Raw genomic sequence first — 15,294 nt, 5'->3', positions numbered from 1 at the left:
GTTGAGAGGGTTAGAGGGTTAGTTCATCCACAAATGAAAACTTAGTAAATATTTGCTTTTCATATGTAAATATTTTACTTGTTGTGTTATTTTTAAATGCTGTTGTTTTGTGAAACTCAAAGGTATAATGTTGAAGAATCTTTCCTAGGTGCATTTATATTTTATAGGTCCATACAAGTTGGCTATATTGGTTATATCTTCCTTTCAAGAAGGGCTAGAAAATATAATGTAGAAACCATTTGGACTGCTCTTATGATACCTCCATTGAGTTTTTATCTTATGGAGACTGTATAACAAATTTAAAGATTCTAACTTCCATTTTCTTGAATATTACACATAATATTATTTACATGTTGCGAAATGAAAGCAACAAATGTTGAACACCTTACAAGCTTCAACAACATAAACACAACTCTTTAATAACCTTTGGCACATTTGATTTGGCTCTGCATTCAGGGGTTCCCCCACTATGGTGCAGGCTCTACCTGGACCCAGTACTCAGGTGACTGCAGGCAGTAACCACACTGCAGTGCTTCTTATGGATGGACAGGTCTTCACCTTTGGGAGTTTCTCGGTATATCATTTATTTCACTCCCAACTTGGACCTTGTTAGATTTTATAGTGGTTCAGACCTTAAAACATACATACTAGGGCTGTCACAATAACAGGTTTTCACAAACGATGAATGTGACTAAAAGAATAAATGATAACGATATTATTGTAATATATATGAATAAAATGAATAAATTAGGGCTGTTATTCAGATATATATTGTACTTAATTTTGTGTGCGTGTATTTTTTTATTTGACCAATAATTACACCCAAAAGCATTTGTATCCATTTTTGTCTCAATGCAAAATGTTAATCAGGCGCAATACTGTGTACTATTGACAAAATATCAATTCCAGTTATTAATATCACAGTTATTGCCAATACTTGTCTTTTGTGACCCTATTAATACATACATTGTGTTGTATTAACAGAAAGGGCAATTAGGGCGGCCCATTCTTGACATGCCCTACTGGAACGCCAAGCCTTCTCCGATGCCCAACATTGGAGCCAAGTATGGCCGCAAGGCCACGTGGATTGGTGCCAGCGGTGATCAGACCTTCCTTAGAATTGATGAGGCGCTGATCAACTCCCATGTCTTGGCCACCTCAGAGATTTTCGCCAGCAAACACATTATAGGTACTTTCACTTGTGGTCAGGGAACTCGAGGAGTCTTCTGAGCTCCTTCAGAACGTGCTTTTTCAATGCTGGGGTAAACCTGACAACAATTAATTTTTATGTTCATTTTTAGGTCTGGTTCCAACATCTGTATCTGAGCCTCCACCCTTCAAATGTCTATTGATCAACAAAATGGATGGGAGCTGCCGCACGTTCAATGACTCAGAGCAGGAGGACCTACAGGGTTTTGGTCTCTGTTTAGACCCTGTCTACGATGTCATCTGGAGGTGAGATGAAAAGTTTGCCTAAAAATGAACATTAGAAGCATTTCTTCCATTATGCGGCAATGGGCCCTTAGCTGAATTATTTTCTGTTCCAGTGGCAACAAGCTTAAAAAACAATACGTTTGATATGTATGTTATTCAACAGGTATTTTTCTGGCTTTTGTTGAAACTAGTTCGTATTAGCACCTATTGCATTATTGCTCCTGTATAATATATCGCTTTATTGTTCCCTGAACTCTCTTTAAGTCGCTTTGGATAAAACCGTCTGCTAAATGACTAAATGTAAATGTAAATATGTGTTCATTTCATGCTCTAAATATTATTTTTGTAAGTTAATAACTTCTAAAGATGACATCGCTGCTAGGAGTTGATAATAATCTTTATTGAAGCCAAACAGCATTATTCTATGATCCTTTAATCATAAATCCATCTGTTTTATTAGGTGGTCTAATTGGGTATAACTATTTCTTCTCACCTAAAACAATCTTTCTCTCCTCCAGGTTCCTACCTGGCACATGTGAGATGTGTTGTTATAACGCTGTGATAGCAGACGCTCGTGTGCCTCCCGCCTCTGACATCCAGGCCCTCTGCAGCATTCTTAGTCCTGAGCTGGCTCTTCCATCAGGCTCTCACGCCACAACCACACGTTCCCATGGAGCTCTGCACATCCTGGGTACAACAGCTTCCTGTCCTTTCTCTGTTTCACTGCTCTGTTAAAATCCGTAGTTTGCAGTGCTCTCTTTTAAACCATTATACCAAAGCCTTTTGACTCTTTTTGAAGACTATATTGAACCCAACAGCAATCCTCTAGCTTGGAACAAAGCCCACTATCTGTATTTTTGCACAGCAAAGTAATTGTTTCAGAGGGAATTTGGAAAATTGTGAAACCAAACTACTGTTTGTGATGACAGACAAACATGTTGAAAGGACTTTGGGGAATTAAATGTTTCACTGTGCCTTGTGTGCAGGTTGTCTTGACACACTGGCTGCTATGCAGGAACTAAAAATGGGTGTGGCCAGTGCTGAGGAAGAGACCCAGGCTGTGATGAAGGTCTACTCTAAAGAAGACTACAGTGTGGTCAACCGCTTTGAGAGTAAGATCATACATAATGACATTGTAATAACACTGTAGCTATTACAAAAAGGTAATATCCCGTATCACGATAGGCAGGGATCAATGTGATCACTGTGATTTTTATGCAAAAGAGCAGCAACAAAGGGCCACATTTAAGTCAAGTCAACTTGATTTATATAGTGCTTTTTAAAAAATGTATATAGACTATAAGCAAAACGTATATGGCTAATATATATATATAAACCGCTAAAAGAAGAAAGAAATTAAAGATGCTATTTGGTGAAATTTCATACATTGTAATGTGTTTTGTCAGAAACAAACATGCTTATTAATAACCAAAATCAGTTCGAATTTATTATATACATGGTGTTTTAGCCATAATGCAATGCATTTTATCCAGATTTTGACTTTTTGATGTTGATTTATCTCTCCCTCTGTCGTTAGCTGACTGGGGCTAATATTCATGTGTGCCCTAATACAGAATAAATAACCAAACCCCAAGCATCTTATTATTGTGTTATTTAAGGCCATTATTTAAGACAGCAGTCATGTTTAGCTTCTTTTTAGCCTACATTACTTTACGTTCTTTCATGCTGTGTAAATGTATCCGTGGTCTGCCTTTCAAAAAGCAAATAAGTAGTTCTCAGCCATTTCACTTCAATCAGCCATACAGCCACAACTAGACAACCCCCAGTGTTTAAACTGAGGATTTTGTGAATAAGCCATTTTTCCTATTATAGGTGCCTGTTAATTAAATGTGCCAGATTGTGTTTAATCGCATTTTGCTCTTTGGTGTTTGTAGGCCACGGAGGAGGCTGGGGTTACTCGGCCCACTCTGTGGAGGCCATCCGCTTCTGTGCTGATGCTGACATCTTGTTAGGGGGTCTGGGTCTTTTTGGTGGTAGAGGGGAGTATACTGCAAAGATCAAGGTCAGCTGCTATTTTACTCATGTTTTCTTATTCAAATTTTTTTTTATCTTATCCTGAGTTTTTTTTAAATCTTTGCATTCTGTGATTGTCTTTGCAGTTGTTTGAGCTAGGCCCAGATGGTGGAGACCATGAGACGGACGGAGACCTGTTGGCCGAGACTGATGTACTGGCATATGACTGTGCCGCTCGGTACGCTTCATAAAAATACCTTAGCTTAAATCCAAAGTCCTATAATAATATAATAAAGTAGTGTTCAACCCATATGGATTTTTAATGGCAGATACCAAATTAAGTTACATAGAGAGCAAGATGGATGATATACAGTAATACACACACACACACATAATACAGTACATTTTGAGCAATCCTTAACTCTCAAAGCTTTTGCATAATTTGTGTGCAGGTATGGCTGTTAAAAACACTGGTATAATTGTTCGTCCTGGTTCGTTTTGTGTATATAGGGAGAAATACGCCATGATGTTTGATGAGCCTGTACTCCTGCAATTGGGCTGGTGGTACGTGGCGTGGGCTCGTGTGTCGGGTCCCAGCAGTGACTGCGGATCCCACGGCCAGGCGACCATCACCACTGATGATGGGTATCCACAACTTAAACGTATTTGCAGTGCAGTGATTCAAAGTGTGATTGTTTTATAATAATCCTGAACTCTCTCCTGCAGTGTGGTCTTTCAGTTTAAAAGCTCCAAGAAATCAAACAATGGTACTGATGTGAATGCTGGACAAATACCTCAGCTTCTCTACAGGTATATTAAGAATATTTGTTCTGTGCTGGTTACATGGGTAAAGAAAGTATATTCTTTAGAGCCCGACCGATATGGATTTTTACGGCATCGGCCCCCCGATGCCGATGCCGATATTAACTTGAAAAGAGCCGATTTATAAGCCGATATTTTGATTTTGAAAATAAACTGGATATTAGACCCATTTCCTATAAACTGCACTTACACAACATTCAATAGCAAAATGTCTGCCTGTTCTAGGTATGTGGGCTGTATAAACCATTTTCCAGAAGGGATGTTAAAAAAAGCCTTAGATTATAGTCTCAATGACTAAACAATTGCACATCTAAAGTATATATTTTTCAATGATCACAAAACAGTCTGGTTTTAAACATTTAACACTTTTATTTACTTCCAGTTGAAGCTGGTTTTAACAGTGTACTGTAAATAAATTATAAGTTAAAGTAAAAGACCTATACCAAACAAATTCAATATTCCACAAAACCATAATAAAATTAAAATAAGTTTAATGTATAGCTACATATACAATAAATAAATATAAAATAAATAAATAATACCAAAATATAATTAAAACAATGTAGAATGTTCTCAATATATACAGCACACAGGCAAGAGGTTTTCCTCCTTCACTACTTTTTACAAATTATACTTTTAGACTTTTACTCTGTCTACCTCTGAACTTTAATATTTGAACAGTGTTTTGAAAAATGTCTTGAACAGGGTGCTCCTTAGTACTGCCAGTTGAGAAGTGGCAGGTTGTAGTACAGGAAGCACAACATCTCTGCCTTGGAACCTGTTAGAGAGCTTGAGTGAACATGAGTGAAGCATGAGACTCTGTTTCAAATGTTTTATCGGCCGTTATAAACGCCGATGCCGATTTAAATGCCATTAGCTCATATCGGCCGATAATATCGGCCGGGCTCTAATATTCTTTGATTATTTTGTTTCCATCTGATTTGTCCAGGTTACCCTGTAATGATGGTAATGCATCCAAAGGGAAGCAGCAGACAAGTGAACCTGTTCACATCCTCAAACGGTCTTTCGCCAGGACCGTCTCTGTGGTAAGTGTTACTACAGACATACTTAACTTTTTTTTATATAATGCCGTTTTATAAAATGGCTTAATAATTTCATGCTTTACGTAATGAATATTATGCAGCTAGTAAAAGCAGTAGATTTGGTGGCCTTTCTCCTCTTGAGCTATCATAACTAACAAACCCCCTAAATAATATATTTGATATTTTATTCATTCCTGTTTGCCTCAGGATTGTTTCGAGTCTCTTTTGAGTATTCTGCACTGGAGCTGGACCACACTGGTGTTGGGGGTCGAAGAGCTCAGAGGGCTTAAGGGTTTTCAGTACACAGCCACCCTTCTGGACTTGGAGCGTCTGCGATTTGTGGGCACATGCTGTCTGCGACTACTGCGCGTCTACATCTGCGAGATATTTCCCATCTCTGGTATTTCATCTCTTTGGACATATTTTACATTTGAAAAGGTATATATGTCACTACACACAGTGCCATTCCAGTAGCTGCCTTGAAACAACTCCATTTCAGAAGAAAAGGCACAGCTACTTACTGTTACCTTCTGTTTTGCCAGATGCATAAACATTAAATTGTAAATACAGACAGAACCAGAAAGTAAATGTCTGACATAGACATGACCAGTCGTGCTTTCTTTCATTCTTTTTGTTGCGAGTTTGGTGGTATTACAGTATGTTTTAGACAGTCAGTAAACTTTCTATGGGCACGTCTGTGACTGAGACCCACAAAAAAAAATCTAATTGTTACGGTTATTTTGTCCCATCTAGCCAGCACCAAAGCAGTGGTGGAAGAGTCCAGCAAGCTGGCGGAGTGTGTTGGAAAGACACGCAGTCTCTTAAAGAAGATCCTGTCAGAGGGGATGGATAACTGCTTAACCAAACTGGACAATGACCCGCAGGGATATCTGAGTCAGCCCCTCACTCTGCTGGAGGCCGTACTACAAGAGTGTCACAACACCTTTACTGCATGTTTTCACTCTTTCTACCCCACACCTGCCCTGCAGTGGGCCTGTCTCTGTGACCTGCTCAACTGCCTTGATCAGGTAGTCAATCACAAATCATGAAGAAAATGCTTCTATGACATTGAATCAATGTAAAGCTGGTGTTACGGCATTTCAGCCATGTAAAACTCTCAAAACCAATCCAGAAGTTAAAAAATTACATTTATTAATTTGGCGTTTATCTAAAGCGATTTACAAGTATGAGAGCATATAACATTTTGGACATTTTTGGAAATTAAATAATGAAATGTATGGATTGGATGAGACATATTCTTAGTCACTGGGAAATGACCAATATATGGCTATGTAGTCGACCTGTATTTGTTGAATGAGGCCATTTGTTATTGCTTGGCAAATCGTTTGAAGAGCTTGTACAGGTTTTTTTTCAAATAAATTGTGCTACTCTAGTGATTCTAGTGAAACTGTTGATTTAGACTAATAAAACATTTCTGTTCATTGAGATCAAATAAAAAGTAGGCCTGAATGAAATAAAAAAAAGAGAGATAAAACTGTGATGAAGGATATCTGCAGAGACTAACAGATGTTAAAAAATGTTAAGCTTTTTTTAAAGCTATCGGACAGATACAAATAATAATAACAAAATGTTCTACAGATCTTAACATTGACATTTTGTTCGCAGGACATTCAAGAAGCGAACTTTCGCACATCAAGCAGCCGTCTGCTTGCTGCCGTGATGTCAGCGCTCTGTAACACATCCGTCAAGCTGACCTCCATCTTGCCTATTGCTTATGACGGAGAGGTTCTTCTGCGCTCGCTCGTCAAACAGGTCAGCACGGAGAACGACTCTGCCCTCGCTCACCGCTTCCCCCTGCTGGTGGCACACATGGAGAAACTCAGTCACGTGAGTACTCTCCCTGCCCCTAGACACAAGCATAATCAATACGTATTATTCAATTGTTTTGTTGATGCTCAGCTAATTCTTCTTTTATCTAATGTTTTTAGACCGAGGAAAATCTCATGGGCATGACAACATTCCGAGAGGTTCTGGAGAAGATGCTGGTCATTGTGGTGCTTCCTGTGAGGAAGAGTCTGAGGAAGGAGATGGAGCTTTTCTCTCCTCATCTGGTGTCCAACACCTGTGGTCTTCTGGCCAGTATTGTTAGTGAACTGACTGCTTCTGCTCTCGGCTCTGAGGTAAGATGCTACTGCCTGATCTCCAACATGATACTCTTATTTATCACTTTTCACACATACTGCCTTTTGTTCATATTCAGCAAAGCTTTTGCCTGCAAAAAGAGAGCATCTGTTTTACCAGCGTTTACTGGCTATTTTTGATTACATTTTATAGTAATATATGACAAAACAATTATATTTGGTAACATCGGGGGTTAAATTGGGCGGGGTACATAAGCTGAACGTTGCACTCTGGTCCCCGCATTTGTGCGACTATGCAGCTCTTCTTGTGTTATGGAACAGCACTCCGTCGTGCCCCAGTATAAATCTCAAGTTTAAGTAACAATTTATCTTTTTTGTCAATGTATAAACTTACACTGATAATCGCGGAAAGACAGCTCTATACAGTATGCAACGTAACCCAACTCGCAGTTGTCACACATTAACCGTGTGCACACAGAAATCATTGCGAAATGATCAGCCTATACCCTACTATCTACGAACAGTAGAGCCCTTGATGTGTAAGTTTGAAGGGAAACATTTAATTGTCAGTTTAAAATTCACTTGGCAAAAGGAGCAAAAAAACAACGTTGTTTTCTCTTTATTTGGACTAAGTAATGTTTTGTATATTGTCCCCTTCCCAAAAGGCACTTCGGAAGAGATATATTCTGTTTGGAATGCTCCGCGTGTCTGTGCGCGCTTGTGTCTCCTTTCTGCAGCGCCTAGCCGTGCAATACCTATTTGCGAGCTACAGACATGACGCACGCCGCCGCGTCACGTCTGTTCTGCGAACTGTTGTTTTAACATTTCAAGTCATAATGAGCTGTTTGTGAAGAAAGGCTTGACTTCAAAATTGTCATTTTATTCAAATTCAGGCAATTAAAGTGTTTTTTTCATGGTGTGTGCAGCAGCAACAAAATTGAATGGGTCATCTCAATTATTGTGAATGTTGTATGAATTTTTGACAGTACTGAAAATACATGGGTCATACATACAATTCTGGGGACATTAATAAATGAAGTTATTTGATATTTATGCAAGGAAAGGGCACAAGCCTACATAAAGATTTTATTCTTATCACATGTAGCTTTGTAAACTGCTGGCATCTAGAATGAGTTTGATAAGCATTCTATTGTTCACAGCAAAGGGCTCTCTCAACTTATATATATTTTATATTTTACAGTTTGTCAATTAATAAGATTTGAAGCTTCATATATGCACCCCTCAAAATCCCCCACTGAGCCCCTGCAAATAACAAATCCCAATTTAACCCCTGGGTACAAGTGTAGTATTCTCGGCTGGATTCATAAAATTTTTCATAAGAATTCACAGATTTTTCCCACAGTCTGAAAAATCTCCATATCTACTTGCACCTGGGTAGATTTTGTTGTATAGAGCTGAGTCATGGGTACAGGTGTGTCCACCACAGGACCACAACGGTCTCCGTCTGGCCAGTAACTAGGGATACTGGCTGGTTGCCATGGCAACCGGATTGTCATGCAGAGTTTATGAAGTGTCCAAAGTCACCTCAACTCTGTTCACTTCACTGGAACAGTCTTTTTAGTGCAGTAACAGCAGACTTGCGGTGTGGAGCCAGGCGCCTGTATAAACAAGGCATTAGACTAAAACACCACCTTCTAATTTGTTTTGCCATAGTTTCAAAACTAACTGAAAATCTTTTAAATTTTTCATAACAACACAGGAAATAGGTTAATTGAGGCATTGTTTCTGGATCTGATTCTGCAATGCATGCATCTGTCACTTAATCAGACCCCAGCATCACATGCTCACATATACACACAGGCACGCACAGTGGTGTGGTGTTTACAGACGTTTTTTCTTCAGAGATCAATAGCGACTAGCGTCATTTTGGATAAACCTTAACTTTAAGTAACATTAAGTGGAAAAATATCTCTGGGTCTTTTCTGTTCAATGAGCGGCAGAAGCGCACATTCATAACCAAACAGCAGCTTAAAGTGACTTATTAGGGAATGAATGTATGATTACAAAACAGCGTTTACAAGCACTTGTCATTGTTACTGACTGAAGATATGATTATAAACATTAATCTGTAATTATAATTTTATGTCTGACAACAGAAACATTAAATATGTAAATGACTTAAATTTATTGGATATTCAGTTGTAGTACGTTCAGAGAGTAAATGCATGTACACAACGATGATGTCACATACATGCTAATTAGTACATAACATCACCTTGCACCATAGTGACGGATAAAAATTGATTATGACAGACTTTTTACGAGCCTGTTTTGAACATCAGCAGTCATGAGTCTCTCTTAATGGCTCTGGAAGTGTCATGGCTGCTCAGTAACTGTTTAAAATGGTTTGTAAGTTGAAAATGAAGGTAATAGTCTGACTAACAATTGCTCCATTGTATTGGTGTTGGTTATCTTGAACCCTATTGAAAAACAAACATGTCCTCCATTGGTCATTTTTATCTGTTATACTGCAACCTGCTTTGAAAAAAGACACTTCATCTACATTTACAATTAGTCATTTAGCAGACGCTTTTATCCAAAGCGACTTACAAAGAGTTCAGGGAGCAATAGAATATATGTTATAATGGAGCAATACTACAGTAGGTGCTAATACAAAGTACCTAGTTTAAACAAAAGCTAGACGACTACCTGTTGAGAGAAAGAAAGAGGGTTAGTGTACATTTAAATATATATAAAAAAAATTCACTTGTCTGTCAGGTATTCACAGAAGAGGTGGGTTTTAACGTTTTTTTGAAGGTTGTAAGAGATGTGGTTGACCGAACCGAGTTAGAAAGAATGTTTCATCAGGAAGGAGTTGTGAAGGAGAATGAGCGGGAAAGCTATTTACTGCCCTTATGAGAAGGCTATACAAGGCGCCGCTCGTTTGCTGAACGCAGGGTTCTTGATGAAGTTTAGGAGGGTGTGAAAGTATGCCATTGCAGATCCAGGGATTGTCCGGTAGGCAAGCATCAGTGACTTGAAACTGATACGGCCTTCAACCGGTAGCCAGTGGAGAGAGATGAAAAGGGATTGTCGCATGAGGCCCTTTTGGGCTGTTGGAAGATGAGCCGTGCTGCTGCGTTTTGAACGTGATTTGATAGCCTTTGCAGGAAGACCAGCCAGAAGAGCATTGCAATATTCCAACCTTGAGATTACCAGGACCTGGACAAGGAGTTGTGCCGCATAATCAGTGAGATAGAGTCTAACCTTTTGAATGTTGAATAAGGCATATCGGCAGAATCGCGTTGTCTTTGCAATGTGATCATTGAAGGAAAGCTGTTCATCGAATATGACTCCAAGGTTCCTGGCTGTTTTGGAAGGAGTGATGTGGAATTGCCACGGTGAGATAGTGTTGCACCGTAGGGTGTGCCGGAAACACGAGTAGTTTGGTCTTGGCCGGGCTCAGTGGAGATCTAAAAGGCGTAGTTCACCAAAAATGTTAAATTATGTGTAGTGTTATTTACATTATTTATGTAATACAGTCGCATAGAGACCACTATAGTTTGCATTTAAAAAGGATACAGTTATTACAATAGACTCTAATCACGATTGCTTCCTTGTTATGTCTGAGTTAGTTCTCTTACACCTGGCGCATGTTCTGTTCATAAGATAATAAAGAGCACACCCCTGTTAGTGGCAAAACATTCAGCAAAATGACTACTTACAATATCAGGAAACGCAATTCTGTGCAACATTTCAGTGTCCAGGGACACCTGATTTTTATTTCTCCTATTCTCCACAGCCATTTTGCTGAATGTTTACCACACACTGTCCTGGCGTTCAAGGGGGGCGTGTCCCGGCTTGTTCACGTGGGAAAGTGACGTCTATGCACACCCTCTATATGTAAAAAACACACTTGAGGCTTGACACAGAGGCACTCAACAATGCTTAGCTGTAGTGCTGTCAGTTCACTGAAATTCAATTTTTTTGTGGAAACTTTATTACTTTGTGACAATTTACCTTAGTCCTATGAGAGCGGAAATGGCTGAGATTTTAAGCGACATATATAAGTCATCACCCTGCGTTCATATTTGCTTATGCTGTTGGTGGACTTGCCCACATAATTCCTCTTTTCAATTATATTTGTAATTTTTATCCTCACATTGTAACAAACCATATAATATTTTTTATATGTACAAAATGTCTGTTCTATACAGTTTGAAGTGATCTGTGTTCGTACAACCATTGATGTTATATTCAGAGTCTTTTTTCCAGATGTTAACTTTAGCTTTTAAATCTCGCGTATGCATAAGTAAATTGTGCATTTTATCAGGACGCTAGCACATTTGACATCACACCTAGCACAGTGCGTCTCAGTGCATACCAGGTTTAAATATGCGTATACATGTATGGGATTGTAAATGTAAGTTTTTTTGTTTAAAATTTTGGTTTGCTTACACAGAGCTGGTCCATGTCCCAAGAAGACATTATAGAGCACTTAAAATATTTTTTATATTTGGTGCTGTTTTGCAGGTGGATGGGCTCAACTCTCTGCATTCGGTGAAGGCCACCCCCAATCGCTTCACGAAGACCAGCCAGGGCCGCAGCTGGAACACAGGAAACGGCTCCCCTGATGCCATCTGCTTCATGGTGGACAAGCCAGGGGTGGTACTGGTGGGCTTCTGTGTCTACGGGGGAGGAGGCATCCATGAATATGAGCTGGAGGTGCTCGCTGATGATGTGAGTCCTTTTCCGTATTCTTTACAAAAAATGGGCAAAGAATCAACCAAAGAAAATCACTGATTACTGTCACATAGACATTTTCTGTACAAGCAGGGCCTGTCTAAAGATTTCACACAATTATCTTGTATTGAAAAATTACTTCATAGTGTGGTGTCTAATAATGTTCCCATCTGTCCTGTTTTATCAGGCTCAGACGGAGCACCCTGGAGATTCCACCCACTCCCACAGATGGACGTCTCTGGAGTTGGTCAAAGGCACCTACAGTACTGATGACTCCCCCAGTGACATTGCTGAGATCCGGCTGGACAAAGCTGTTCCTCTGAAGGTGCTGCTAAGTTTTGCAATACAGAGAAATGTTTTCATTTGCATTGAATGCATTGCGAATTAAATGTCAGAAATATTCCAAATGAAACCCATTACTATTAATTATTATGCAAGCATAGTTTATATTTAGGCATTTGGTAGATGCTTTTATCCAAAGCGACTTACATAGCATTATCCTATACATTTATACATAGGTATCTGCAATCCCCTGGGATCCAACCCACAACCTTGCGTTGTTAACGCAATGCTCTTACCACTGAGCTACAGAAAAGCTGTACCGCAGTTGACCGCACTTTGACTCTCATCCTCTCTGTTTCTCTTGTTCTTATACACAGGAAAATGTAAAATATGCTGTTCGTCTGCGAAATTACGGCAGCCGTACAGCCAATGGGGATGGAGGTCTGACCACCGTGCAGTGCTCGGATGGAGTTACTTTCACTTTCAGCACATGCAGTTTAAGCAGCAATGGCACCAACCAGACCAGAGGCCAGATTCCTCAGATTCTCTATTATAGGTGCATAATTTGTAACCTTTTTAAGTACACATTGTCATTTTTAAAGTCATTTTTAAATACATCACATTTTGTCACTTATATTTGTCACAGGAGTGAATATGATGGTGACCTGCAGTCGCAGTTGTTAAGTAAAGCCAATGAGGACGACAAGAACTGCAGTCGGGCTCTCTCTGTGGTCAGCGTGGTGGTGCGGGCAGCCAAAGATCTCCTGCACAGGGCCTTTGCTGTGGATGGTGAGAAACACTTTTGAGTAAATCAGGGTCATATTTTACAAGAAATCATAATAAAATATTACAATTACGTGTCTTCCTCAAGCACGACTGGCAGAGCATTGTGTTAGCGTCACAAAGTTGTAGGTTAGCCTCCCAAGAAACACAAATACGGATTAAAATTGTATAACCTCTAAGTCACTCTGTATAAAAGCTTAAAAGACAATTGTCCATAACCATGAGCCGATTACCAATTTTAAAAAAGGCACTGTTTAAAACAACATTTCTTTTATTCCGTTTCCAAGATATGAGCTGTTTTTTGTCTCAGGAATCCACGAGGTTCTGTACTATTTTTGTTCATGCTATGCTAGTTTGTTGTTTGCTCGTCTGCATTTAATTTAGTATACATGTATGTATGCATGTACGTTTGAGACATGCATATAAACGAATTACTAGAAAGTGGTGCCATCCCTTCAAAAAGTTAGGGAACCACTGATTTAACCGGACACACGTGCACGTGCATGTTTATGTATAGTGGTATGCGAAGGTTTGGGCACCCCTTAGGAAAATCACTGCATCGGTTTGTCACTTGCTGAGCTATTGAAGACGCAACTTAATTTTAACATATGTTATACCTTATGGAAACCGAAACATTGCAGAACAGAAACTTTTTTATGTGCATTTAAACAAAAATAGGCATGTGCATAAATTTGGGTACCCCAAAGAAATAATTCTATTAATATTTAGTAGAGCCTCCTTTTGCTGCAATAACAGCCTGTCGATGCCTCCTATAGCCACAGACCAGTCCCAGAAGTCTGGCAGGTGGTATTTTTGCCCATTCCTCCACACAAAACGCCTCCAGTTCAGTCAGGTTTCTTGGCTTCCGTGCGTAGGCAGCCTGCTTCAAATCAATCCATACATTTTCAAGTATGTTAAGGTCTGAGGACTGGGATGGCCATTCCAGAACATTGTACTTCTGTGCTTCTGCATGAATTCCTTGGTGGATTTTGAACAGTGCTTAGGATCATTGTCCTGCTGAAAAATCTAACCCCGGCGTAGCTTCAACTTTGTTACCGACTCTTGAACATTCTTGTCAAGAATCTGCTGATACTGCGAGGAATTCATGTGGGCCTCAACTTTAATAAGGTTTCCAGTACCTGTGCTAGGCATGCAGCCCCATAACATGATGGACCCTCCACCAATTTTCACAGTCAATTAGTTCTTCTCATGGAATTTAGTGAGTTTTTTTCGCCATGCATACCTCATACGTCCTCTTGTTCTGACCAAATAATTCTTCTTAGTCTCATTTGACCACAGTATTTTTTTCCAAAATGCTTCTTGCTTGTCCAGATGTGGTTTTGCATACCTCATACATCTCTTCTTGTGACGAAAACTCAGGAAAGGCTTTTTGCGCATCACTCTTCCAATGAGCTTTTCCTGGTGCAAAGTACACTGAATTGTGGAACGATAAACAACTACACCATCAGCAGCCAGATGTTATTGTAGTTCTCAAGAGGTGGTCTGTGGCTTTTCTGTGACCATTCTAACCATCCTTCGCCTGTGCCTTTCCTGTATTTTTTTCGGCCTACCACACCTTTCCTTCACAAGGACTGTTCTTGTGGCCTTCCATTTCTGCACTACATTTTTGACTGTGGAGATGGACAGTCCAAACCTTCAAGATAATTTCTTGTACCCTTCTTCTTATTCATAATAATGAATGATCTTAGTTTTTAGGTCAGTGGAGAGTTGTTTAGAGGCCCCCATGTTGCCACACTCTAAGAAAGAACCGAGGACAAGCACAGCCAGCAATTACCTGTTAAACAGCCTTTTTCATGATTGGTTCCACTTGTCTTTGTAATTGAAGGTCTCACGAGCTTATCGAAGCAATTTTGTGCTGCAACCTGTCAGCTATAAATCCCTAGAGGTCTTAAAATGAATGCGATTAAAAGGGTGCCCAAACTTTTGCACATCCCATTTCCTACATTTTCTTTTATTATAACAAAACTAATGCTACTCTAAGAATTTCAGTCTGGAAAACACTCTGTAGGAAAACAAATCTTGTTGCTGTGATCTTCTCCTATAAAGGTAGTGCAAATGATCATGAAATCTCAGAGGGGTGCCCAAACTTTTGCATACCACTGTATGTTCCAAATATTCTCTGTTGCTTA

At 39.5% G+C, this 15,294-nt stretch overlaps 1 protein-coding gene across 7 annotated transcripts in view; it reads left to right on the top strand.

Moving 5' to 3' along the window:
- Positions 1-15,294, top strand: part of mycbp2 (MYC binding protein 2) — a 91,916-nt gene that overhangs the window by 38,540 nt on the left and 38,082 nt on the right. For all 7 annotated transcript variants that reach the window (XM_079464024.1, XM_079464025.1, XM_079464026.1 and 4 more), the window contains 18 exons: positions 457-574; positions 985-1,189; positions 1,302-1,455; positions 1,953-2,125; positions 2,421-2,546; positions 3,330-3,457; positions 3,555-3,646; positions 3,919-4,053; positions 4,135-4,218; positions 5,180-5,276; positions 5,481-5,673; positions 6,027-6,301; positions 6,900-7,121; positions 7,223-7,414; positions 11,870-12,076; positions 12,267-12,404; positions 12,739-12,917; positions 13,008-13,150. In XM_079464024.1, coding sequence (XP_079320150.1) covers positions 457-574; positions 985-1,189; positions 1,302-1,455; positions 1,953-2,125; positions 2,421-2,546; positions 3,330-3,457; positions 3,555-3,646; positions 3,919-4,053; positions 4,135-4,218; positions 5,180-5,276; positions 5,481-5,673; positions 6,027-6,301; positions 6,900-7,121; positions 7,223-7,414; positions 11,870-12,076; positions 12,267-12,404; positions 12,739-12,917; positions 13,008-13,150 — 2,861 coding nt within the window. The remainder of the gene's footprint in view (positions 1-456; positions 575-984; positions 1,190-1,301; positions 1,456-1,952; positions 2,126-2,420; positions 2,547-3,329; positions 3,458-3,554; positions 3,647-3,918; positions 4,054-4,134; positions 4,219-5,179; positions 5,277-5,480; positions 5,674-6,026; positions 6,302-6,899; positions 7,122-7,222; positions 7,415-11,869; positions 12,077-12,266; positions 12,405-12,738; positions 12,918-13,007; positions 13,151-15,294) is intronic.

Source organism: Barbatula barbatula (genome assembly GCF_947034865.1).
Source record: "Barbatula barbatula genome assembly, chromosome: 9".
Classification (NCBI taxonomy): domain Eukaryota; kingdom Metazoa; phylum Chordata; class Actinopteri; order Cypriniformes; family Nemacheilidae; genus Barbatula; species Barbatula barbatula.
This window is presented reverse-complemented; position numbering and strand designations above follow the sequence as displayed.